The sequence below is a fragment of the Ranitomeya variabilis genome, chromosome 7, assembly GCF_051348905.1.
Source record: "Ranitomeya variabilis isolate aRanVar5 chromosome 7, aRanVar5.hap1, whole genome shotgun sequence".
NCBI classification, from domain to species: Eukaryota; Metazoa; Chordata; class Amphibia; order Anura; family Dendrobatidae; genus Ranitomeya; species Ranitomeya variabilis.
The window spans coordinates 236,610,569-236,637,692 of NC_135238.1; the positions used below are offsets into that span (position 1 = coordinate 236,610,569).

Sequence of the window (27,124 nt, forward strand, 5' to 3'; positions counted from 1 at the left end):
AATGATTTTTTTGTCTAATTGATACAGATGAAGACCTTTAGGAATACCAGGGATTTAAGATGCTGAAGCTTTTCTTACATATTATTTTTTTACAGCATCATTGATTCCATGGTGCTGTGGGGTTTCTGCTCTGCACAGAGTGAATGGGATCTTTTCTTAATCTAGTCATCTTTGGTGTAATGGCCATAATAACTTTAGAAAATACGAACCATTGCTATTTGTGTTCAAAGAATTTGGGGTAAATGCTAAATAAATTATTATTATTAATAATAATAATAATAATAATAATATTAATACTATTTTTCTGTACACTGTAGAGCTATGGTCACTAGCATGTCAGGACAAATGGATTGTTAGTGTCAGGGCATTGATCCTTTTTCTTTTCCTTTTTTATTGCACATGATATTTCAGCACAATGTATTATGATGGATTCCTCATGGATCTAGTGTTAAAAAGCTGTAGCGACCTCCCTGCGTCTTTTAGGTCCAGGTTTTAGACTGTTTACATAGGCCCCTCCACCCTTCTGATCCCTGGCAGAACAGATGGCCAGGATGTGTCACTGTGACACTGCAGAGCCTGCATACACCTCTGCCTTCCTCCCAGCACTGCCCCTTTAAGGAGTTGCTAGTTGCTGTGTGCACTGTCACTTTAAAAGGCTGTTCCAGCAGCCAGGAGGGGGGGTATAGCCATTGTTTCTGCCAAAGGTTTTTTTTTCCCTCTCTCTGATCTGATTATTTTAACTCCAGTTAAAGGAAAGGCAAGATGGCTGAGATGGGGAAGGGAGTCTCTGCAGGGAAATTAGCCAGCAATGTGCAGAAGAAGCTGACCAGGGCGCAGGAGAAGGTAAGGCTGCCATGGTGCCAGCAGGGGCCAGGCTGGAGCTCCACTGACAGCTCTGCTTTACAATCTGCAGCTCTGCTCTCATGTAGGGGATCTATGGATCTGGAGAATGGGGGTATTGCTCCTGTGGTGCCAGGGGCAGGTCAGGGCTGCAGCCACCAGCAGCTTCTTCTAGAGTGTCAGCTCTGCAGCAATACAGTGCAATGTATTTAGGAGGCGAAATCCATAGAGCCTGCAGTATGGTTACTGGGAAGAACTGGGATCTGCTGGGGCAGCACACTGGAGGCAGCTTCCCCAGCCTTTCATGCAATGTCAGCTCTGCAATGCTGTATGTAGCAGCTCTGCCTAATGGTAATGCACAATAATGGACCATGATGTTATGTAAGGAAGCAGCACATTGCACCCTCTGCCCTGCAGGTATTAGCTGGTAATCTCCTTTATGGAGCAGCCTGGGAAGACCATTGCCATGCAGGGAGGATGTCTGTGTGACACTCTGTAACATTCACTGTCATTGAATGGCTGGGCAATGGATGTGACAGCAGAGGAGGTTTCCTGCAGAGGAGCAGCCTCCATGTGCAGAGCTCAGTGTAACATTGTAACAATGAAGCTTCCTTGTTTTGTAAATATAGATACAATAATATCAGTTTCCTGCGCAGGGAGCAGTGGGGGCTGTGGATTCAGGACACTGTGCTGGTACCATTCATTATGTCAGGGCAATTATCAGTAATGATATGGTGGGATCTTGTGGGAATAACATGGTGCTCAGAGCTCAGGAATAATAGGATCTACCTGCGGATGATAAATGTAACACCTGATGTCAGGGCGGTCACATTATATGGCCACGATTAGAAACTGTAGCTACAATATATCTGTCATGATAATATTTTAATATTTTTGGCACTAGGAAACTTTTTTTTCCTTATAAAGGGGTGTAACGTCCCCCCCCCCCCTTCTATCTCCCATTCTGTTACATAGGCCCCTGTTATAGTGCCCATTTCTGTATATACAGAACAAGTAGAATGTAAACTCAGGCCCCTGCCTGGTCTATAGAAGGGTGAACAATGTTTGCTGGGGGCAAAGATCGTCCTTCAGCTTTGGAAGAGTTGACTATTCTGGATATTTTCCTGCTTATTCTATTGAATGTTGTGATAGAGATAAATCTGTGTATCTGTCATTCTGAAAAGCCTTGGCAGCAGGAACCATGCACTTCCAGGCAGGACGGTAGCATTTCTCTTCTGTATAGTCACATATAGAGCCCTTATGGTTTTGTATGATGGGCCGGTTATCACTTTATGTGTGGCCCTGATTTCTGCCCTAAGCGATGATACATTGTAACATGTTTGCCTTATTGATTCTGCATGAATTCATGATTTAAACACAATCTATATGATATCACAATCTGGAGTCAGCAGTCTACTGGTTCTATAATTTGGACCCTTTATTTTGCCGTGTGCCCTCACTCTATGTAATATCATTTAGCACCTTATATTGTATCACTGTCTCTATACAGACTTCAGAATATCTTCATATATTACATATACAAGCTCCATCTTTTCAGCAGTGTGTGGAAATCCATGACATGTGCTAGATGTCAGAGGTGACTGGTGGAATTTGGAGTAGTTGTCCATTCAGGTTATTATACTGTGGCTAATTGTTAATTTATTATTATAGTTATTATATTTTCCAGTAGTATAAGGGGGGTGCAGGGGTGGAAATAGAATAGGTGCAGGGGTTTCAATCACACCTGGGCTCTGGAGAACTAGAGGGCCCATATTTAAAGTCTTTTACTGTTAAAGACATTTGATAGTTGAGGGCTCCATTGAACATTTTGCATTGGGGCCCACAAGCTTCAAGTTACGTCACTGCGAGAGTAACCTCCTCACTGCGCTTTATCCTTTTAGTCATTACACAGGACCCCGGCCTGTATACAGCCCCTACAGTATATACGCCCAGGCCCCTGACTGATAGATGGCAGGGGAGACATGTGTGCAACAAGTAGATCAGAGGTCACAGCTGGTGTAGGAGACATGGATCATTCTGGACACTTGATACAGGATCTATATTTAACCCTCGAGTTGCTATATTACATGGTTGGGGGCGCAGGGGAAGCCATGTCTGAAGGAGACAAATGCTTCCTGTGCAAATTAGCAGCTTCGTGTAAGATTGCTACTTCCAACAGGTGGCGCTGTAGAGTTCAAGGCCTCCTTCTCTCTGAAGAGGCAATTTGCAGCTTGTGGAGGTTCCCGTCACATTGTCACCTTCCTCTCTACCACTACTGCAGGCAGAGAAAAGCAAAGATGTGACGAAATAAAGAAATTCAGCATCTTTTAAGGCCCCGTCTCACACAGCGACGCTGCAGCGATACAGACAACGATGCTGATCGCTGCAGCGTCGCTGTGTGGTCGCTGGGGAGCTGTCACGCAGACAGCTCTCTCCAGCGACCAACGATCAGGGGAACGACTTCGGCATCGTTGAAACTGTCTTCAACGATGCCGAATTCCCCCTGCAGCACCCGGGTAACCAGGGTAAACATCGGGTTACTAAGCGCAGGGCCGCGCTTAGTAACCCGATGTTTACCCTGGTTACCAGCGTAAATGTAAAAAAAAACAAACAGTACATACTCACCATCTGTTGCCCGTCAGGTCCCTTGCCGTCTGCTTCCCACACTGACTGAGCCGCCGTACAGTGAGAGCAGAGCGCAGCGGTGACGTCACTGCTGTGCTCTCACTTTCCGGCCGGCAGTCAGTCAGAGCAGGAAGCAGACGGCAAGGGACCTGACGGGCAACAGATGGTGAGTATGTACTGTTTGTTTTTTTTTACATTTACGCTGGTAACCAGGGTAAACATCGGGTTACTAAGCGCGGCCCTGCGCTTAGTAACCCGATGTTTACCCTGGTTACCAGTGAAGACATCGCTGGATCGGTGTCACACACACCGATTCAGCGATGTCAGCGGGACCTCAACGACCAAAAAAAGGTCCAGGCCATTCTGACACGACCAGCGATCTCGCAGCAGGGACCTGATCGCTGGTACGTGTCACACATAGCGAGATCGCTACTGAGGTCGCTGTTGCGTCACAAAACTTGTGACTCAGCAGCGATCTCGCTAGCGATCTCGCTATGTGAGACGGGGCCTTTATTTCGGTCTTTTCCCACAATTCATTTAATTTCCAGTTTCCTAAATCTGTTGCTCCTTTTGTAGAACTAAAGGCCCCGTCTCACATAGCGAGATCGCTGCTGAGTCACAAGTTTTGTGACGCAACAGCGACCTCAGTAGCGATCTCGCTATGTGTGACACGTACCAGCGATCAGGCCCCTGCTGCGAGATCGCTGGTCGTGTCGGAATGGCCTGGACCTTTTTTTGGTCGTTGAGGCCCCGCTGACATCGCTGAATCGGTGTGTGTGACACCGATCCAGCGATGTCTTCACTGGTAACCAGGGTAAACATCGGGTTACTAAGCGCAGGGCCGCGCTTAGTAACCCGATGTTTACCCTGGTTACCAAAAAAAACAAACAGTACATACTCGCCTTTCGGTGTCCGTCAGGTCCCTGGCCGTCTGCTTCCTGCTCTGACTGACTCCCGGCCGTACAGTGAGAAGTGAGAGCACAGCAGTGACGTCACCGCTGCGCTCTGCTCTCACTGTACGGCGGCTCAGTCAGAGCAGGAAGCAGACGGCAAGGGACCTGACGGACACCGAAAGGCGAGTATGTACTGTTTGTTTTTTTTGGTAACCAGGGTAAACATCGGGTTACTAAGCGCGGCCCTGCGCTTAGTAACCCGATGTTTACCCTGGTTACCCGGGTGCTGCAGGGGGACTTCGGCATCGTTGAAGACAGTTTCAACGATGCCGAAGTCGTTCCCCTGATCGTTGGTCGCTGGAGAGCGGTCTGTGTGACAGCTCCCCAGCGACCACACAGCGACTTACCAACGATCACGGCCAGGTCGTATCGCTGGTCGTGATCGTTGGTAAATCGCTTAGTGAGACGGGGCCTTTAGTGATGACACTGCCCCTGATACTTTCATAGTCTGAAGACGAAATGCAAGAAATACAAAGAGGCGGAGTCTGACAACTATGTGCTGTCGTGGGTAATGGTTGTCAGGTAGTGCTGCTACAATGTAGAATCCAAACTGTTACATTGAGGAGAATGTGCAGCTGTGGAGCATAGACAGGAGGCAGAGAGGAGAGTCTGCTTTTCTGAGAGATTTTTAAGAAATTATATCACACATTCTTAGTTAATAGATACTGTACGAACCAGAGACCAGAGGGGGCAACGCTTAGATTTATCATATATTAATCCACTCAGTGCGCGCACCTGGAATTTTGGAAGACTCTTCTTTCAAATTGCTCGCGGTCTCTCATTTGTGATGGCGTCTTTTCCCAACATCAACTTTAACATCTCTTCACAGGTGATCAATGGGGTTTAGATCCGGACTCATTGCTACCACTTCACAACTCTTTGTTTTGATCCATTTTTGGGGGCTTGTTGAAGTATGTTTAGTATCATTGTCCTGCTTGAAGACCCATGCCCTAGGACGCACACCCAGCTTTCTGACACTGGGCACCACATTGCCACCCAAAATCCTTTGGTAGTCTTCAGACTTCATGATGCCTTGCACACAGTCAGGGCACCCTGTTGTGAATTTGGATTCTGGGCTCCCCCGGTGGCTACTGGTGGTATTGAACTGGTGTTTTCATCTTCTCTGTTCACCTGTTCCCATCAAGATGTGGGAGTCGCTATATAACCTTGCTGCTCTGTTAGTTGCTTGCCGGTCAACAATGTTATCAGAAGCCTCTCTGTGCTTGTTCCTGCTCCTAGACAACTACTAGATAAGTTGGACTCTTGTCCATGTTTGTTTTTGCATTTTTGTTCCAGTTCACAGCTGTAGTTTCGTTACTGTGTCTGGAAAGCTCTTGTGAACAGGAATTGCCACTCTGGTGTTATGAGTTAATGCCAGAGTTTTAAAGTAATTTCTGGATGGTGTTTTGATAGGGTTTTCAGCTGACCATGAAAGTGTCCTTTCTGTCTTCTGCTATGTAGTAAGTGGACCTCAAATTTGCTAAACCTATTTTCATACTACGTTTGTTATTTCATCTTAATTCACCGCCAATACATGTGGGGGGCCTCTGTCTCCTTTCGGGGTATTTCTCTAGAGGTGAGCTAGGACTGATATTTTCCTCTGCTAGCATTATTTAGTCCTCCGGCTGGTGCTGGGCATCTAGAATCAACGTAGGCATGCTACCCGGCCACTGCTAGTTGTGCGTTAGGTTTAGTTCATGGTCAGCTCAGTTCCCATCTTCCAAGAGCTAGTTCCTATATATGCTTATGCTATGTTCTCTTGCCATTGAGATCATGACAGTTTGACCGGCCCACTAAAGGGTTAAAATCCTTGGCTGAGAAAGGAGAGAAATAAGTAGTCTGCTGAAATTTTTTTTTTTTTTTTTTTCTCTCCTTCTAATCTTTGAATGGCTCTGTGTCCACCTGTTTGTAATGGATCTTCAGAGTGTAACTGCAGGTTTGAATAATCTCGCCACGAAGGTACAAAATTTGCAAGATTTTGTTTGTCATGCACCTGTATCTGAGCCGAGAATTCCCTTGCCGGAATTTTTCTCGGGGAATAGATCTGGGTTTCAGAATTTTCGAAATAATTGCAAATTATTTTTGTCCCTGAAATCTCGCTCTGCCGGAGACCCTGCACAGCAGGTCAGGATTGTGATTTCCTTGCTCCGGGGCGACCCTCAAGACTGGGCTTTTTCATTGACACCAGGGGATCCTGCGTTGCTCAATGTGGATGCGTTTTTTTCTGGCCTTGGGGTTGCTTTATGACGAACCTCATTTGGAGCTTCAGGCAGAAAAAACTTTGATGTCCCTATCTCAGGGGCAAGATGAAGCGGAAATTTACTGCCAAAGATTCCGTAAATGGTCTGTGCTTACTCAGTGGAATGAGTGCGCCCTGGCGGCGACTTTCAGAGAGGGTCTCTCTGATGCCATTAAGGATGTTATGGTGGGGTTCCCTGTGCCTGCGGGTCTGAATGAGTCCATGACAATGGCTATTCAGATCGATAGGCGTTTGCGGGAGCGCAAACCAGTGCACCATCTGGCGGTGTCCACTGAGAAGTCGCCAGAGAGTATGCAGTGTGATAGAATTCTGTCCCGAAGCGAGCGGCAGAATTTTAGACGGAAAAATGGGTTGTGTTTCTATTGTGGTGATTCTACTCATGTTATATCAGCATGCTCTAAGCGCACTAAAAAGCTTGATAAATCTGTTTCCATTTGCACCTTACCATCTAAGTTTATTCTATCTGTGACCCTGATTTGCTCTTTGTCATCTATTACCACGGACGCCTATGTCGACTCTGGCGCCGCTTTGAGTCTTATGGATTGGTCCTTTGCCAAACGCTGTGGGTATGATTTAGAGCCTTTGGAGACTCTTATTCCTCTGAAGGGGATTGACTCCACCCCATTGGCTAATAATAAACCACAATACTGGACACAAGTAACTATGCGTATTAATCCGGATCACCAGGAGATTATTCGCTTTCTGGTGCTGTATAATCTACATGATGATTTGGTGCTAGGATTGCCTTGGCTGCAATCTCACAACCCAGTCCTCGACTGGAGAGCTATGTCTGTGTTGAGCTGGGGATGTAAGGGGGCTCATGGGGATGTACCTGTGGTTTCCATTTCATCATCTATTCCCTCTGAAATTCCTGAGTTCCTGTCTGACTATCGTGACGTCTTTGAAGAATCCAAGCTTGGTTCATTACCTCCGCACCGAGAGTGCGATTGTGCCATAGATTTAATCCCGGGTAGTAAATACCCAAAGGGTCGTTTATTTAATCTGTCTGTGCCTGAACATGCTGCTATGCGAGAATATATAAAGGAGTCCTTGGAAAAGGGACATATTCGTCCATCGTCATCTCCCTTAGGAGCCGGATTTTTCTTTGTGTCAAAAAAAGACGGCTCTTTGAGACCATGTATCGATTATCGGCTTTTGAATAAAATCACTGTAAAATATCAATACCCTTTGCCGTTGCTGACTGATTTGTTTGCTCGCATAAAGGGGGCCAAGTGGTTCTCTAAGATTGACCTTCGTGGGGCGTATAATTTGGTGCGAATCAGGCAGGGGGATGAGTGGAAAACCGCATTTAATACGCCCGAGGGCCACTTTGAGTATTTAGTGATGCCTTTTGGTCTTTCAAATGCTCCGTCAGTTTTCCAGTCCTTTATGCATGATATTTTTCGCGATTATTTGGACAAATTTATGATTGTGTATCTGGATGATATTCTGATTTTTTCGGATGACTGGGACTCTCATGTCCAGCAAGTCAGGAGGGTTTTTCAGGTTTTGCGGTCTAATTCTTTGTGTGTGAAGGGTTCTAAGTGTGTTTTTGGGGTACAGAGGATTTCCTTTTTGGGATATATTTTTTCTCCCTCTTCCATTGAAATGGATCCTGTCAAGGTTCAAGCTATTTGTGATTGGACGCAGCCCTCTTCTCTTAAGAGTCTTCAGAAATTTTTGGGCTTTGCTAACTTTTATCGTCGATTTATTGCTGGTTTTTCGGATATTGCTAAGCCATTGACCGATTTGACTAAGAAGGGTGCTGATGTTGCTGATTGGTCCCCTGATGCTGTGGAGGCCTTTCGGGAGCTTAAGCGCCGTTTTTCCTCTGCCCCTGTGTTGCGTCAGCCTGATGTGGCTCTTCCTTTTCAGGTTGAGGTCGACGCTTCTGAGATCGGAGCTGGGGCAGTGTTGTCGCAGAAAAGTTCTGACTGCTCCGTGATGAGGCCTTGTGCCTTCTTTTCCCGTAAATTTTCGCCCGCTGAGCGGAATTATGATGTTGGGAATCGGGAGCTTTTGGCCATGAAGTGGGCTTTTGAGGAGTGGCGCCATTGGCTTGAGGGGGCCAGACATCAGGTGGTGGTATTGACTGACCACAAAAACTTGATTTATCTTGAGACCGCCAGGCGCCTGAATCCTAGACAGGCGCGCTGGTCATTATTTTTCTCTCGGTTTAATTTTGTGGTGTCATACCTACCGGGTTCTAAGAATGTTAAGGCGGATGCCCTTTCTAGGAGTTTTGAGCCTGACTCGCCTGGTAACTCTGAGCCCACAGGTATCCTTAAGGATGGAGTGGTATTGTCAGCCGTTTCTCCAGACCTGCGGCGGGCCTTGCAGGAGTTTCAGGCAGATAGACCGGATCGTTGCCCACCTGATAAACTGTTTGTTCCTGATGATTGGACCAGTAGAGTCATCTCTGAGGTTCATTCTTCTGCGTTGGCAGGTCATCCTGGCATTTTTGGTACCAGGGATTTGGTGGCAAGGTCCTTCTGGTGGCCTTCCCTGTCACGAGATGTGCGAGGCTTTGTGCAGTCTTGTGACGTTTGTGCTCGGGCCAAGCCTTGTTGCTCTCGGGCTAGTGGATTATTGTTGCCCTTGCCTATTCCTAAGAGGCCTTGGACGCACATCTCGATGGATTTTATTTCAGATCTGCCTGTTTCTCAGAAGATGTCTGTCATCTGGGTGGTGTGTGACCGTTTCTCTAAGATGGTCCATTTGGTTCCTCTGCCCAAGTTGCCTTCTTCTTCCGAGTTGGTTCCTCTGTTTTTTCAAAATGTTGTTCGTTTGCATGGTATTCCTGAGAATATCATTTCTGACAGAGGGACCCAATTCGTGTCTAGATTTTGGCGGGCATTCTGTGCTAGGATGGGCATAGATTTATCTTTTTCGTCCGCTTTCCATCCTCAGACGAATGGCCAGACCCAGCGGACTAATCAGACCCTGGAGACATATCTGAGGTGTTTTGTGTCTGCTGACCAGGATGATTGGGTTGCTTTTTTGCCATTGGCAGAGTTCGCTCTCAATAATCGGGCCAGCTCTGCCACTTTGGTGTCCCCGTTTTTCTGTAATTCGGGGTTTCATCCTCGATTTTCCTCTGGTCAGGTGGAATCTTCGGATTGTCCTGGAGTGGATGCTGTGGTGGAGAGATTGCATCAGATCTGGGGGCAGGTGGTGGACAATTTGAGGTTGTCCCAGGAGAAGACTCAGCTTTTTGCCAACCGCCACCGTCGTGTTGGTCCTCGGCTTTGTGTTGGGGATTTGGTGTGGTTGTCTTCTCGTTTTGTCCCTATGAGGGTCTCTTCTCCTAAGTTTAAGCCTCGGTTCATCGGCCCGTATAAGATATTGGAGATTCTTAACCCTGTTTCCTTCCGTTTGGACCTCCCTGCATCCTTTTCTATTCATAACGTTTTTCATCGGTCATTATTGCGCAGGTATGAGGTACCGGTTGTGCCTTCCGTTGAGCCTCCTGCTCCGGTGTTGGTTGAGGGTGAGTTGGAGTACGTTGTGGAGAAAATCTTAGACTCTCGTGTTTCCAGACGGAGACTCCAGTATCTGGTCAAGTGGAAGGGATACGGCCAGGAGGATAATTCTTGGGTGAATGCATCTGATGTTCATGCCTCTGATCTGGTTCGTGCCTTTCATAGGGCCCATCCTGATCGCCCTGGTGGTTCTGGTGAGGGTTCGGTGCCCCCTCCTTGAGGGGGGGGTACTGTTGTGAATTTGGATTCTGGGCTCCCCCGGTGGCTACTGGTGGAATTGAACTGGTGTCTTCATCTTCTCTGTTCACCTGTTCCCATCAAGATGTGGGAGTCGCTATATAACCTTGCTGCTCTGTTAGTTGCTTGCCGGTCAACAATGTTATCAGAAGCCTCTCTGTGCTTGTTCCTGCTCCTAGACAACTACTAGATAAGTTGGACTCTTGTCCATGTTTGTTTTTGCATTTTGTTCCAGTTCACAGCTGTAGTTTCGTTACTGTGTCTGGAAAGCTCTTGTGAACGGGAATTGCCACTCTGGTGTTATGAGTTAATGCCAGAGTTTTAAAGTAATTTCTGGATGGTGTTTTGATAGGGTTTTCAGCTGACCATGAAAGTGTCCTTTCTGTCTTCTGCTATGTAGTAAGTGGACCTCAAATTTGCTAAACCTATTTTCATACTACGTTTGTTATTTCATCTTAATTCACCGCCAATACATGTGGGGGGCCTCTGTCTCCTTTCGGGGTATTTCTCTAGAGGTGAGCTAGGACTGATATTTTCCTCTGCTAGCATTATTTAGTCCTCCGGCTGGTGCTGGGCATCTAGAATCAACGTAGGCATGCTACCCGGCCACTGCTAGTTGTGCGTTAGGTTTAGTTCATGGTCAGCTCAGTTCCCATCTTCCAAGAGCTAGTTCCTATATATGCTTATGCTATGTTCTCTTGCCATTGAGATCATGACAGCACCCAGTGCCACAGGCAGCAAAACAAACCTAAAGTATCTCCGAACCTCCACCATATTTGACTGTAGGTACTGTGTTCTTTTCTTTGTAAGCCTCATTATGTTTTTGGTGAACAGTAGAATGATGTGCTTTACCAAAAACCTCTATCTTGGTCTCATCTGTACACAAGACTGTTTCCCAGGAGGATTTTGGCTTACTCACGTCCATTTTGGCAAAGCTGCAGTCTAACTTTTTTATGTATCTGTGTCAGCAGTGCGGTCCTGTGCTTGCCTATGCTGTAGAGGTAAAGCTGTCTCTGTGCTCTCCTATGCTACAGAGGTAAAGCTGTCTATGTACTCTCCTATGCCATAGAGGTAAAGCTGTCTATGTACTCTCCTATGCCATAGAGGTAAAGCTGTCTCTGTGCTCTCCTATGCCGTAGAGGTAAAGCTGTCTCTGCTTGTAGCATTGGAGCACATACGGTTCGAGTCAGCATTTCAGCGATGCTACCGGCCCGAATTGTCAATCTTCAGGACATGATGCGACAGCCATCTTAGAGGTGTATGTCCCCTCGGGGCATCATCTGGAGCCCCTATATCTGCATCCTTCCTGCCTTCCTATGGACCGTCGTTCCTTTTCATTGGCGTCAGTGGTCCTTTAAGAAAATGCCGCTGATTTTATCATTCTTGACCCCTGATGTCGTCTTCTTGCAGTTTTCCAGCTATTTCCTTGTAAAACTTTTTTCCTTGTTACTTTCCCAAGATTCCCAGAGGAAATAAATGACTGCAATAAAATTCACAGCGCTGTAGAAATGCTGATATCAAAGCGGCCACATCAGTCATGGCCGCCGCTCATATGTGGACACCCTACTGGCTTTTCCTACTGATGAGAAAATGAAGTGGGAGCTGAGAAGTCGCCCTGAGACCTGTGGCCCCGGGGAGTGTGGGAACGGCCGGGCTCTCTGTCGCTCTGAGCCACCTCCTGCGCCAACTTCCCAGAATTACTGATATCACATCCTCTGCGCCAGGTGCTGCTGCCTGGGCGGCCGCCATCCTCACCGGACAGGTTTCCCATCAATTTAGGGTTTTAATGAATTCACGTATCCTCAAACTGTCTTCCGTACAAGGGTCTGGGAAAGTTTGGGGGTCGTCCCTGCCATGGAGGTTATGGTGCCACACGATTGTCTCAAAAACCAGTAAAACTATAAGAAATGGAATTTGGCAACTTGATGGAAAAGGACGACTCAAGGACGTGTGATTTTTGGGGACATATGAATTCCAGTCCTTGCACATGTGCCCCCACAGCAGGGAAGCCCCCGACATGTCACACACGATTGTCCCCATCCACTTGCAGGAATATTTGCAGCAATGACGAGTTTTTGGCGCAGTCTGGAATAAACGCCTCTTGTAAATGAATGACAGTAATTTGCAGCCATTTACTCTCTGCGGTCGGACGGACGGCACATCACCGGTGTTACTACTTACTGTTCTCACTATTCAGGTACAGGACACACAGTCACAGTCAGGAGTCTGGAAAAGTTGGGTCAGAATCCTTGTCCTATCCATAAGAATGCCACATCAGTCACCAGTCTGCTTTTCCAGACTCATGGATCAGGCTGGTTTCACACATTTCATTTAGATGTTTTGGGGCAATTTTTGCTGAGTTTTAAGTGAAGCAGAATGTTACCATAAAGGGGTTCCCAGGTCTTGTATATTGACGACCTGTCCTAAGGCTAAGTCACCAGTATGAGATCTGTGCGGGGCTGAGGCCTCTACGATCAGCTGTTACTGTTCCATCGGGGCCGATGTACACAGTGTACAGAGCTGGATCAGCATAGCGCTGTTAATCGTGATGTGGCCATTCTCAGTACTTCAGAATAAATCCTATTAAAGTGAATAGGATCTGAGCTGCAATACTTGGGAACGGCCACTACCCAGTGAATGGCGCTGTGATGTTCTGGCTCTATACACTACGGTCATCCAGCCGCTAACAGAGCTGAAAACGACTGGTCAGTGCAGGCACCGAATGTCAGATGTCCACCGGTCTGATATTAATGACCTCTACTAAGCACAGGTCATCAATGTACAAGTCTTGGACAACCCCTTTAAAACTTGTGCTTCAACAAAAGAGACTGATTTTTACAACTGTGTGACTTTAAAGAATCACACCTCGTTGTCCTTCTCATCCTCTTCTTCCTCCTCCTCCTCCTCCTGTCAAAGGTTTTATCCTCTTAATACATTACAATCATCATATTTTATATCACTGTGCACTTACAATTGATTATTTTGCCTTTCTACCCAGTTTATTATTTTCCTTTTCCATTAGGTCTATGACCTCACCTGAATAAAAACTGAGGAGCTGAATCTTTCTAAGTTCTATGTAGAAACAGGAGATCAATTTTGTCTACATGAGTCATGAGTCACTGCAAAAGTCCCTGACAGGCGGAGGAGGGAGCAGCTGGGTCAGGAAATGAAGAGAGGAGTGATAAATGCAGGGACAAGAGACTTCCTGTCTCTACATAGAGCAAAGAGAAGAATTATCTGGGTAGAAAATGAGCAATTGTAGCTACTCAGTGCTGTATAATATGATGATTGCAATATAGAAAGAGAATAAAAACTGATGGGAGGAGGAGAATGAGGAGGAGGAGGTCAAAGAGGAGGAGGAGGAGAATGAAGGGGAAGGTGAGGGTGAGGAGGAGAATGAGGAGGAGGAGGTCAAAGAGGAGGAGGAGGAGAATGAAGGGGAAGGTGAGGGGGAGGAGTGCTTCTTTAGGTAAATTTGGTGCATTTGAGACTTGTTGAAAATCAGAAAATGAAATAGTAAATCTGCCTCGTTCTGCGGCAATACAGTCACATTCCCACATCATGCCGTCTCTGAGCAGGTTTATATATAATGGAGCTTTAATTGCTTTCGTGCAAACTCCCCTGTGAGGCTCCTGGACAGAGGGCAAAACTCACGGACTCCTGGAAGAGTGGGCAGATCTCCTGGGTCCCCGAAGCCCCCCATATCCTCCCTGAAAGCAGCCCTCCCCAAGCAGTTTAGTGGCTGTATGGCTGAGCCCCGCTCCTGGGAGTCAGAGGCCCCTCATACTGTTCCTGCACATGAGCCCCCGGCTGTCACCATACTACCCTATAGATCAGCACATGATCCAAGATTGTCTCCATTCATTACACGCTCATCTACAGTCATCTCTGTCGCTGCTTATGCTGAGCACAGAAGTGAAGACAGGTTTGTCATTGACTGCTGCACTCTGCATAGGCAGAAACTGAGATGACAAAGCTCACTTTATTATGCTGTGAGCCCAATTGGATGTGTTAAAAAATGGTCAGTTAAATAAATAAATAAATAAATAAATAAATAAAAATGCCCCTGCTATATACTGTGTAATGGTTGTGTCTGACCGTACAGGAACATGTTCTGATTGTACAACATCTCCTGGGCAGGGGAGGACACTAAAGAGTATACAGGCAGGGCAGCAGATAGGATTATCTCAGCACAGCAACATTTTTTTAAACACATCCAATTGTGGAAATTATTTTTATTCCAAGATCTATTTATTAAAATGTTGATTAAAATTAACTTTGTTTGTGAGAAACCCCCTTTTAGTCGTTCCCGGTGTCTGGCGTCAGACGACAGTAGCTTCTCGGATCACTTTTCACTTTTATTTCTTTGTATCTTTTTATAATTAGTGAAGTGGGAAAGAATCGTTTTTTGAATTTTGAGCGGTGCTGGCAGCTGCGTGGGCCGACATGAGACCAGAGCAGTTTTATTTCAAGGGATGATCACGACTGCTTCACTGGATCAAACCGGCGTCTAAATGTGAGACTCGGCCCCCAGGGGCCGTCTCCTGCTCTCTCGTGACTTCTCCGGCCCTCTCTCAGGGCTTGCACCTGTTTGCAGGTATGGCATCGGCAGAAACCCAGCAAAATGACATTCATACAGTTCTCTTCCTTCTGACCCAACAGTACACATAATACTGTAATACTGCCATGTAGTGCCAAAATAATACTGCCAAATACCGCACACATATTATTGTCATATAGTGCTCAAATAATATGCAGAATCCAAATAAAATGTCTACAAGGAGTCCAAATAATACTGCCACATAGTAATAAGATAATACCACTTACTGTTATATAAATCCCCTATAATGTCATATACTGATCAGATAAGATGCAGTATCTAAATAATAATTCCATAAGGAGCCTACATAGTACTGCCACACAGTGCCAAGATAATATTGCCATATACTGCCCACATAATATGTAACTGTCAGCAGGGATTGGTAATGTTTGGGACGGGGGTGCAGATGCTCCCGCTGCTGCCGCGCTCTTCTCCTAGAAGTCATCCAGTTTTCCATAAATGTATCTATTTAAAGCTTCTGAAACCTTGTTCTAATTTATCTTTTTAATTTTTCATCATTCTTTCTTCATTTTTGCTTTCTGTCAGTGGATGGGAACATTTCAGCTGGAACCTTTCTGGGGGTGAATACCTGTGACAATTTGTTACAATGTAGATAAGAACCATGGAGGACAGGAGAGAAATATGTGCAGTGATTGATCTCTGCTTGATGTCAGTGAATGGAAACATTCCTCATTTACATATAGAAGGTAAAAGCACATCCCGACCCCATGGGGTTAATAACAGAGAGGTTTGTTACAATGTATTAGTGTGAATTGAATCTATCAGTCTGGATTTCAGGACAGGACAGAGACATAGAATGTAAGTCCACAAGGACAGGGTCTTCTCCCCTCTGTACCAGTCTGTCACTGTAAACTTGTTTACTGTAAATGATATTTATAACTCTGTACGTAACCCCTTCTCATGTACAGCACCATGGAATTAATGGTGCTATATAAATAAATAAATAATAATAATAATAATAATAATAAATAGTGCTGTTGCATTTAGCACACAGAGCATTGCTTACACTGATGCACTGTAACAAATTCTCAGCTGTAGGCAGTTTTCAGCCACTAAATGTAATTGAGAGTGTTCCCGTTCACTGACAGCAAGCATACATGAAAATATAGAGAAATGAAAACTGAAAGTAGAAAGATACAAAGTGACAGAACTTTTAATTATTCGAAGATTGCAGAATGAGCAATTGTAGGGTGCTCATATGAGCTATTCCAGTTGAGAGGATGTTTGGGGAATTACTCTTTAGGCGATTGCTTCTCATGTTAGTGTAATTTCTGGACTTGCCCCTTGTTCCTGGACATACAGTAAATTGGAGGGGTCCTGTTACTCCGAGGAGCAGGAATGCTGACTGTCACATCTCATTACTGTGGACCCGGATGAGAGCGGGGTCTGTATATGATGTCACCGCAGTGATACATAATGTCAGATGGCGGCTGGGGGAGGGAAGCACCTGCCATGGCCTCCAGTCATCCTGGCTTATGGGGTCACCTCTGAACCTGTGAACAGCCCCTGCTATTTATGGACACGGAATCCCTTCCCGCCACCCTTGGATCAGTCGCTCCAGCGGAAAGTGACGTTTTTACCTCCTAGAGACCCCTTTAAATATGGAGACATAATGAGCAGAGATCAGTGGGTAACAAGCGCTGACGCATTGTTTTCTTGCATTGGTTCATTGCACCAGACCCCGAAGGTCCGGATCCGATTGTCATAGTGATCTGCACAAATCACAGGAAATGAGCCCACAAAATGTGCAAGAAATGGCTGCTCCTAGAAATGTGATGACCCCAGAACAATGTACTCAGCTCTCACCCTCAGCAATGTGACCTCTGCGCTGGACACGTTTATACACAAAGCCTCATAAAATCGCATTCCTGGAGTCATGGTCTCCTGTCCGGCGGTGAATGCTCCATTCAGCTTTATATATAACTAATATACTATTACAGCTACGACATGGGGTGACGCCCGACCTCCTACTCTCCTACATGGTAGAGTATGTGCACATGGGGGAGAAAGCGGCTGAAAATCGCTTAGAAACCACCGGACTCTCCCTGTTGATTCCTATTGTAAAGCCTCGTTCCTGTTCACATGTTCAGTCTATTAAGCATTTTTCTTTCTCTTCAGGTTTTGAAAGATACAATGTGCAAAAAAGGAAAGTGCAAGTTACTACTAAGGCCACGTTCCCACGATCAGGAATCGCAGCACTTTGCATCGTATTTTCACTGTGTCCTAATCACGCAGTTAATTCCGCATGTGTTCACTGACTAATCCGGATTTACCGCATCCAATACGTGTCTATTGTGGAAATTTCTGGAGCAGAGACTAGTGTCACCGCAGCAGAAATTGACATGCTGCAGCTTGTAAACCCGAACCGCAGGTGAGTTTACACAGCGTGAAATAGAAACCCAGTGGGCGTGAGATTTCTGCATCCATCCCCTGTGCTTGTACTGTACAACGCAGCTCTTGGAATGCAGCACAATTGCACTGTGTCCAAAACGCTGCTGCTCCTCATCGTGAACACGTACCCTAAAAATTGTATCCTGATGGAATCTGCTCCTAACTAGAAACTGTCCAATCAGATGGCTGCAAAAATGCTATAGAAAAGCGGTTTACCTCTACAAAACGCAGTTTCTGACCAACTCATAATTGTATCTAGTTACAGCAGAGCTGAGCTTTGTCTCATTACCAACACATCTGCTGCTCTCCCCTCACAGCACTGTCAGCCACACTGACTGCCATGAGATGAAAGCTGAAGAAGTGTTGGTAATCACACTCATCTCTGCTCTGCTCCTGGCACTTTGCAGCACGCTCAGCTCTGCGGTGAGATCAGGAGAGCAGTCTCTTCTGTGTGAGACATGTAATGGCAGACAGTCCTCCCTGATCTCGCTGCCAGCTATTGAATAGGTGTGATACTGTCCTGGTTATGTTCCTGATCATGCTGTGGACTAACTCCTGATGCTCCGGCTGGTTTGAGCCTTGACTCTTCTCTAATTCTGTTCATCCTGCTAGACAGTGAGCGGCTATTCCCTGGCTGCACTTTTGGACTTGATTTTGTCCTTGTCACTGTCTCTCTGGTTCTTACCTGGCCTCTTTGGTTTTATCCTTAATCTCACTCCACCGGCTGGTGGCTACTCGGCAGACTCAGCCCCGGGCTGTACAGCAAAGTTCAGATCACTGTATAGGTATTAAAGGATGTAAACCCCTAGACCCTGCTAAGTGGAGTGACTAGTGCCAAGGCTGCCCACTGACGCCAACTTGAAAGCTGAAGAATTATTATACTTACTGAATTATCATATAAATTATTGGATTATCTATTGGGGCCTTTCCAAGAAGGAGTATTTCAGGAAATCAGCCCCCCCACCTGCTGATCCAGAGGAATACTGGTGGCCACCATTGATGCTCTGTCCTCCTGGCACAGTTGTGTCACTATGAGCAGATCACTAGTGGGATCAGAGGTGATTGGGTCAAGATTAGGAGTAATCGCCCAATAGTGACATAATGAGAACATAACAGGATACAATCATTCCTCACTGATACATTGTTACAACTCACAACTGCTCCATACAGAAGGCAGCAGATGACAGAACCAGACAATACCAGACCTCCAGCGACCTCCCTGACATCGGACCTTGTGTGCGTCTCCTGCATCCAGATAATATATTGCTCATAGGATGATTTATCATTTCAGGGTTTTTTTTTTACTTTTTTTGTGGTCTTTGTTGACAGTTTTTGTGCTGATTTCTTCAAAATGGCACACACAGGTGGATGAGTTTTTGGGCAAAATAAAAAATTATCTTATTTGTCTTTTGCGCACTGCAATCCTTTAAAATGTTACACTGTAATCGTCTGAAACTGCAAAAATGAAAAAGGCAGATTTTGTTTTCTAGCAGAGTACTGGAGTAAAATTCCCAAAATTTCTGCGACATTTTTAAAAGTCGTAAGTGATGAATTAAAATAAAACACTTGGATAATCAAAACAACAATAACATTTCCAAGCAAAAAAATGGAACAAAGTAAAGATGAATTAACAAAAGCTCAAAATATAAAAATGAATAAGGTGCACACATAAGTCAGTTCTTAGAACCAGAGAAAGTGGGTAAGACAATGAAGAATCCGGGCCATAGTATACAAATGGATGTTACCTCTAAACCTGCTGGACAGGCCGCTTTATGGACAAGTCAATTCTTAATTTACAGAGAAAAAGGCCAAAGGACACCTGGAAAATGAATGTTTTCATCTTCGCAGGGGTCTAAAGATTTGAAGACACTTGGCCTCAGGGGCCCACAGTCATTGACAATCCATCAGTTATAAAACTACAAGTCCCAGCAATCACTGGTAGCCACAAGCTGTTAGGCCATGTTTGGAGTGGTAGTGTCACATCAGTGCCATAGTTTGCTGATGCTGCGAATTGGACGCAGAACTTCTCAACAGGAAATCTAGAGCAAAATTGTCATCTCTGGGCAATTTATAAGGTTCCGATGTTTAGGGAGTAATGGATCCCTGAACGGCCGCAGTTGCCAGATGATTGCGTTGGGTCAGGTGGGTCTGTTAGATGACTGATACCGCTGATCTTGTAAGAAACTGTGACACCCCATACATCGCTAATGACACAGTGGGAAAGTCCAAAAGTGATGGAAAGCACCCAAGGATTTAACCTAAGGCCATCCTTCAATGAAATTTCCCCTTTAAAACTGATGCCCATCATATTTTACGGTTTCTGCAAATATATTATAATATATTAGTTATACTTCCATTTTTTTAACAATGACAAGCTCTTCCCATGTGATGCCCTGTCACTATTACATAGTGGGTAGCACGGTGGCTTGGTGGTCAGCACTGTACAGTGGCTCAGTGATTAGCACTGTTGCTTTGTGGCTCTGGGGTCCTGAGTTCAAATCCAACCAGTGACATTATCTGCAAGGAGATTGTTTCGGGGGTTTCTGCTGGGTTCTCTGATTTTCTCCCACACTCCAAAGACTGATGGGGAATGTAGATTGTGAGCCCCAATGGGCACAGTGATGATGTCTGTAAAGCGTAGTGGAATTCATGGAAAGAAAAATAAATAAACATGCACGCTCCCAAAAAAAGAGCAACTGCAGCTGCATCTTGTTTCCTCCCCTATCTTGTCCCACACCTTTTCTCCTATCTTTTTCTCACCTCTGCTCTATTCCCTCTATTTCCCTCTCCAATCCTCTCCCCACCTCAGATTCCCTTTCCTTTGCGCTTCCTCTTTCCTCTCCTCCCTTCCTCTCTCCTTTGCTGTCCTCTACCCCTCACTTCCGCTCCTCTCTTCTCTATTCTCTTTTCCTATCTCCCATCCTCTTCTGTTATCATCACTCCTCCTTTCCTCTCCTCTCCTGTCCTCTGTTCTCTCATCTCCTATACTTTCTTCTTCACTTCTTTTCTTTCCTTTCCTCTTTTCTCCTCTCCTGTTCTTTTCACATCTCCTTTCCTTCTCTTCTTTCCTCTCCTTTCTTCTCTCCTCTCCTCTCCTTTCTTCTTCTTTCCTCTTCTTTCCTCTTCTCTCCTCTCCTGTGCTCTCTCCTCTCTTCTTCCCCACCTTATAACAGGGGATTACATGTATATTTTGTAAATACACAATTGCTGATTACTACAAAGTAGGAAATTGCTGCTTCCAACAAAATGCAACTTTATTGGAAAAATGCAGTTTAATGAGGAATTACTCTTCATTTGGACCATAGAGGAGTGTGTCGTTCCTGTGCGCCATAGAATGTTCTAGATCTTTTTGTTTCATTGTTTGCTGGGGTGTCTGCAGTCAGTGGAGGAGCAGTAGGTAAGTTGTGACAGAAGCATTTTCTATTAGGCCCATAAGTTGTAACAGTAAAATCTGGCCGCGTATCCTGGTGAGAGTGGTCGTCTCTGGCACCTCAAACTTCAACTATTTGTAGCAGGAGTATTAGGACTCATACTCACCTGCGAGCAAAACGGACGCGTGCAATCCGATAAAAAATCGGATTGCACTCAGACCAATGTTATTCAATAGGTGACATCTCATTTGCCATTTTTTTTCTCAGCTGAAATCGGACTGAGAAAAAAATCGCAGCATGCTGCGATTTGCTGTGAGTCTCGCCAATGCAAGTCAATGGGTGCGATAAAAAAATGGACGGAAAACGGAACATCCGTTTTCCATCTGTTTTTTTACAGATACCTTACCATTCTGTTGTATAGAATACTGTAAATGGTCCTGTAAATGATTGTATAAAAATAGTTGCAGAGAAAAAAAAACGCATTTCATACGGATGTAAAACGGATGGTGCGATTAAAAATTGCATTGAAGTCGCATGACAATCGCATAGTTTGCATCCAATTTTTTTTGTCCAGATTACGGACCGTTTTTTTTCTCGCAAGTGAGTATGAGCCCTAAATGTGATAATATCTCACACACAATGATGGGTGTAGTTATCTCTCTGTACTCATGAATATTTTCTAATTGTATATATACAGTTGTTGCAAAGAGTTTTGAGACTGACATAACTTTTGTTTTCACATTTTGCCTCTTCAGTGTTTTTCACTCATTTAGTAGGATGTTTACGGTTACTGGCGGACAATTATAAACATTCCATAAATTGTTACACTTTTATTGACGAATACATGAAGTTTCTGTGGCTCCTCAATATTCCCAGCGCTGCCCCTTATTCTCCACACTCCTGCCCCTTATTCTCCACACTTCTGCCCCTTATTCTCCACACTTCTGCCCCTTATTCTCCACACTTCTGCCCCTTATTCTCCACACTTCTGCCCCTTATTCTCCAGACTTCTGCCCCTTATTCTCCACACTCCTGCCCCTTATTCTCCAGACTCCTGCCCCTTTTTCTCCACACTCCTTCCCCTTTTTCTCCAGACTTCTGCCCCTTATTCTCCAGACTTCTGCCCATTATTCACCAGACTCCTGCCCCTTATTCTCCAGACTTCTGCCCCTTATTCTCCGCACTCCTGCCCCTTATTCTCCGCACTCCTGCCCCTTATTCTCCAGACTCCTGCCCCTTATTCTCCAGACTCCTGCCCCTTATTCTCCAGACTCCTGCCCCTTATTCTCCAGACTCCTGCCCCTTATTCTCCACACTTCTGCCCCTTATTCTCCGCACTCCTGCCCCTTATTCTCCACACTCCTGCCCCTTATTCTCCACACTCCTGCCCCTTATTCTCCACACTTCTGCCCCTTATTCATTCTCCAGACTTCGGCCCCTTATTCTCCGGACTCCTGCCCCTTATTCTCCGGACTCCTACCCCTTATTCTCCGGACTCCTGCCCCTTATTCTCCGGACTCCTGCCCCTTATTCTCCGGACTCCTGCCCCTTATTCTCCGGACTCCTGCCCCTTATTCTCCACACTCCTGCCCCTTATTCTCCACACTCCTGCCCCTTATTCTCCACACTCCTGCCCCTTATTCTCCGGACTCCTGCCCCTTATTCTCCGGACTCCTGCCCCTTATTCTCCACACTCCTGCCCCTTATTCTCCACACTCCTGCCCCTTATTCTCCACACTCCTGCCCCTTGTTCTTCACACTCCTGCCCCTTGTTCTCCGGACTCCTGCCCCTTATTCTCCTGACTCCTGCTCCTTATTCTCCAGACTTCTGCCCCTTATTCTCCAGACTCCTGCCCCTTATTCTCCGGACTCCTGCCCCTTATTCTCCGGACTCCTGCCCCTTATTCTCCACACTCCTGCCCCTTATTCTCCGGACTCCTGCCCCTTATTCTCCACACTCCTGCCCCTTATTCTCCACACTCCTGCCCCTTATTCTCCACACTCCTGCCCCTTGTTCTTCACACTCCTGCCCCTTGTTCTTCACACTCCTGCCCCTTGTTCTCCGGACTCCTGCCCCTTATTCTCCGGACTCCTGCCCCTTATTCTCCTGACTCCTGCTCCTTATTCTCCAGACTTCTGCCCCTTATTCTCCAGACTTCTGCCCCTTATTCTCCACACTCCTGCCCCTTATTCTCCAGACTCCTGCCCCTTTTTCTCCACACTCCTTCCCCTTTTTCTCCAGACTTCTGCCCCTTATTCTCCAGACTTCTGCCCATTATTCACCAGACTCCTGCCCCTTATTCTCCAGACTTCTGCCCCTTATTCTCCGCACTCCTGCCCCTTATTCTCCGCACTCCTGCCCCTTATTCTCCAGACTCCTGCCCCTTATTCTCCAGACTCCTGCCCCTTATTCTCCACACTTCTGCCCCTTATTCTCCGCACTCCTGCCCCTTATTCTCCACACTCCTGCCCCTTATTCTCCACACTCCTGCCCCTTATTCTCCACACTTCTGCCCCTTATTCATTCTCCAGACTTCGGCCCCTTATTCTCCGGACTCCTGCCCCTTATTCTCCGGACTCCTGCCCCTTATTCTCCGGACTCCTGCCCCTTATTCTCCGGACTCCTGCCCCTTATTCTCCGGACTCCTGCCCCTTATTCTCCACACTCCTGCCCCTTATTCTCCACACTCCTGCCCCTTATTCTCCACACTCCTGCCCCTTATTCTCCGGACTCCTGCCCCTTATTCTCCACACTCCTGCCCCTTATTCTCCACACTCCTGCCCCTTATTCTCCGGACTCCTGCCCCTTATTCTCCGGACTCCTGCCCCTTATTCTCCACACTCCTGCCCCTTATTCTCCACACTCCTGCCCCTTATTCTCCACACTCCTGCCCCTTGTTCTTCACACTCCTGCCCCTTGTTCTCCGGACTCCTGCCCCTTATTCTCCTGACTCCTGCTCCTTATTCTCCAGACTTCTGCCCCTTATTCTCCAGACTCCTGCCCCTTATTCTCCGGACTCCTGCCCCTTATTCTCCGGACTCCTGCCCCTTATTCTCCACACTCCTGCCCCTTATTCTCCGGACTCCTGCCCCTTATTCTCCACACTCCTGCCCCTTATTCTCCACACTCCTGCCCCTTATTCTCCACACTCCTGCCCCTTGTTCTTCACACTCCTGCCCCTTGTTCTTCACACTCCTGCCCCTTGTTCTCCGGACTCCTGCCCCTTATTCTCCGGACTCCTGCCCCTTATTCTCCTGACTCCTGCTCCTTATTCTCCAGACTTCTGCCCCTTATTCTCCAGACTTCTGCCCCTTATTCTCCACACTCCTGCCCCTTATTCTCCAGACTCCTGCCCCTTTTTCTCCACACTCCTTCCCCTTTTTCTCCAGACTTCTGCCCCTTATTCTCCAGACTTCTGCCCATTATTCACCAGACTCCTGCCCCTTATTCTCCAGACTTCTGCCCCTTATTCTCCGCACTCCTGCCCCTTATTCTCCGCACTCCTGCCCCTTATTCTCCAGACTCCTGCCCCTTATTCTCCAGACTCCTGCCCCTTATTCTCCACACTTCTGCCCCTTATTCTCCGCACTCCTGCCCCTTATTCTCCACACTCCTGCCCCTTATTCTCCACACTCCTGCCCCTTATTCTCCACACTTCTGCCCCTTATTCATTCTCCAGACTTCGGCCCCTTATTCTCCGGACTCCTGCCCCTTATTCTCCGGACTCCTGCCCCTTATTCTCCGGACTCCTGCCCCTTATTCTCCGGACTCCTGCCCCTTATTCTCCGGACTCCTGCCCCTTATTCTCCGGACTCCTGCCCCTTATTCTCCGGACTCCTGCCCCTTATTCTCCACACTCCTGCCCCTTATTCTCCACACTCCTGCCCCTTATTCTCCACACTCCTGCCCCTTATTCTCCGGACTCCTGCCCCTTATTCTCCGGACTCCTGCCCCTTATTCTCCACACTCCTGCCCCTTATTCTCCACACTCCTGCCCCTTATTCTCCACACTCCTGCCCCTTGTTCTTCACACTCCTGCCCCTTGTTCTCCGGACTCCTGCCCCTTATTCTCCGGACTCCTGCCCCTTATTCTCCTGACTCCTGCTCCTTATTCTCCAGACTTCTGCCCCTTATTCTCCAGACTCCTGCCCCTTATTCTCCGGACTCCTGCCCCTTATTCTCCGGACTCCTGCCCCTTATTCTCCGGACTCCTGCCCCTTATTCTCCGGACTCCTGCCCCTTATTCTCCACACTCCTGCCCCTTATTCTCCACACTCCTGCCCCTTATTCTCCACACTCCTGCCCCTTATTCTCCGGACTCCTGCCCCTTATTCTCCGGACTCCTGCCCCTTATTCTCCACACTCCTGCCCCTTATTCTCCACACTCCTGCCCCTTGTTCTTCACACTCCTGCCCCTTGTTCTTCACACTCCTGCCCCTTGTTCTCCGGACTCCTGCCCCTTATTCTCCGGACTCCTGCCCCTTATTCTCCTGACTCCTGCTCCTTATTCTCCAGACTTCTGCCCCTTATTCTCCAGATTCCTGCCCCTTATTCTCCGCACTCCTGCCCCTTATTCTCCGGACTCCTGCCCCTTATTCTCCGGACTCCTGCCCCTTATTCTCCACACTCCTGCCCCTTATTCTCCACACTCCTGACCCTTATTCTCCACACTCCTGCCCCTTGTTCTCCACACTCCTGCCCCTTATTCTCCTGACTCCTGCTCCTTATTCTCCTGACTCCTACTCCTTATTCTCCGGACTCCTGCCCCTTATTCTCCGGACTCCTGCCCCTTATTCTCCGGACTCCTGCCCCTTATTCTCCGGATTCCTGCCCCTTATTCTGCACACTCCTGCCCCTTGTTCTCCACACTCCTGCCCCTTGTTCTCCGGACTCCTGCCCCTTATTCTCCGGACTCCTGCCCCTTATTCTCTGGACTCCTGCCCCTTATTCTCCGGACTCCTGCCCCTTGTTCTCCGGACTCCTGCCCCTTGTTCTCCGGACTCCTGCCCCTTATTCTCCGGACTCCTGCCCCTTATTCTCCGGACTCCTGCCCCTTATTCTCCACACTCCTGCCCCTTATTCTCCACACTCCTGCCCCTTATTCTGCACACTCCTGCCCCTTGTTCTCCACACTCCTGCCCCTTGTTCTCCACACTCCTGCCCCTTGTTCTCCACACTCCTGCCCCTTATTCTCCGGACTCCTGCCCCTTATTCTCCGGACTCCTGCCCCTTATTCTCCGGACTCCTGCCCCTTATTCTCCGGACTCCTGCCCCTTATTCTCCACACTCCTGCCCCTTATTCTCCGCACTCCTGACCCTTATTGATCAGATGCCATTCTTTATTCATGCCCGTGATCTTAGGTAAAATTGTGAGTGATCCCCTCTATGGATGAGAAGCCCCCACACATGAATGGTCTCAGGAGGCTTTACTTCGGGAAGACACAGGACTCATGGCAGTGTCACATTTTCTTCTCCAGACAATCATTATTCCAGACTTCCCAAATAGTCTGAAGGGGCTTCATCACAAAAATGGCTGCAGGGATTGAACTCCAGAAAATGGGGGTGAAGTTACTTTCTCTGGTGAACCCTCTTAAGACTGGGATATCTGGAATAATGATTGTCTGGAGAAGAAAAGGTGACGCTGCCATTCGTCCTGTGTCATGCCAAAAAATTGTGTCAATCTGAAAACTTTTGGCCATGAGTGTAGATCCTATATAGCATGGTGTCATTGTAGACCGTGCCCCCGTCATCTTTAAGGTCTGCACCACATACATTTAATATATAAGCAAGAACTCGGGGTCATATGGAGGTGGATGGCTGTCGGATCAGACGCGGTTACCATTAGGCTATGTGCACACGTTGCAGATTTGGGTGTGAAATTTTTCTGTGCAGATTCTGCATTTCTTGGCAGAAAACGCAGGTCAGAACCTGCGCTTTTTTTGGTATGTGTACATGTTGCAGATTTTTGTTCAGATTTCTTACTTTTTTTACCCCTGCAGATTTCTTTTATGGAATGGGTGCAGAAACGCAGCAGATCTGCACAAAGAATTGACTTGGTCCTTTTTTGAATCTGCTGCGTTTTCCGTGCAGATTTTTCCACACCATCAGCACAGCATTTTTTTTTTGCCATTGATTTACATTGTACTGTAAATCACTTGCAGATCTGCAGCGTTTCTGCATGGAAAAAAACGCTGCAGATCAGCAGGAAATCCACAACGTGTGCACATAGCCTAAGTCTGCATAGGAGCTGTATGCACAAAATGAAAGAAGGTTTTAAAGAAACTTTTCCGGGGAAAGTATCCATAATGTGGGTGTTAATAGTACGTTTTATACAATATAAATG

General features: G+C 46.8%; 1 protein-coding gene across 9 annotated transcripts in view; it reads left to right on the forward strand.

The window, feature by feature from the left end:
* Nucleotides 1–673: 673 nt before the first annotated feature.
* BIN1 (bridging integrator 1) overlaps nt 674–27,124 on the forward strand; it is a 145,936-nt gene continuing 119,485 nt past the window's right edge. For all 9 annotated transcript variants that reach the window (XM_077273252.1, XM_077273254.1, XM_077273258.1 and 6 more), the window contains exon 1: nt 674–843. In XM_077273252.1, the coding sequence (XP_077129367.1) occupies nt 763–843 (81 nt within the window). In that variant the 5' untranslated portion in view covers nt 674–762. The remainder of the gene's footprint in view (nt 844–27,124) is intronic.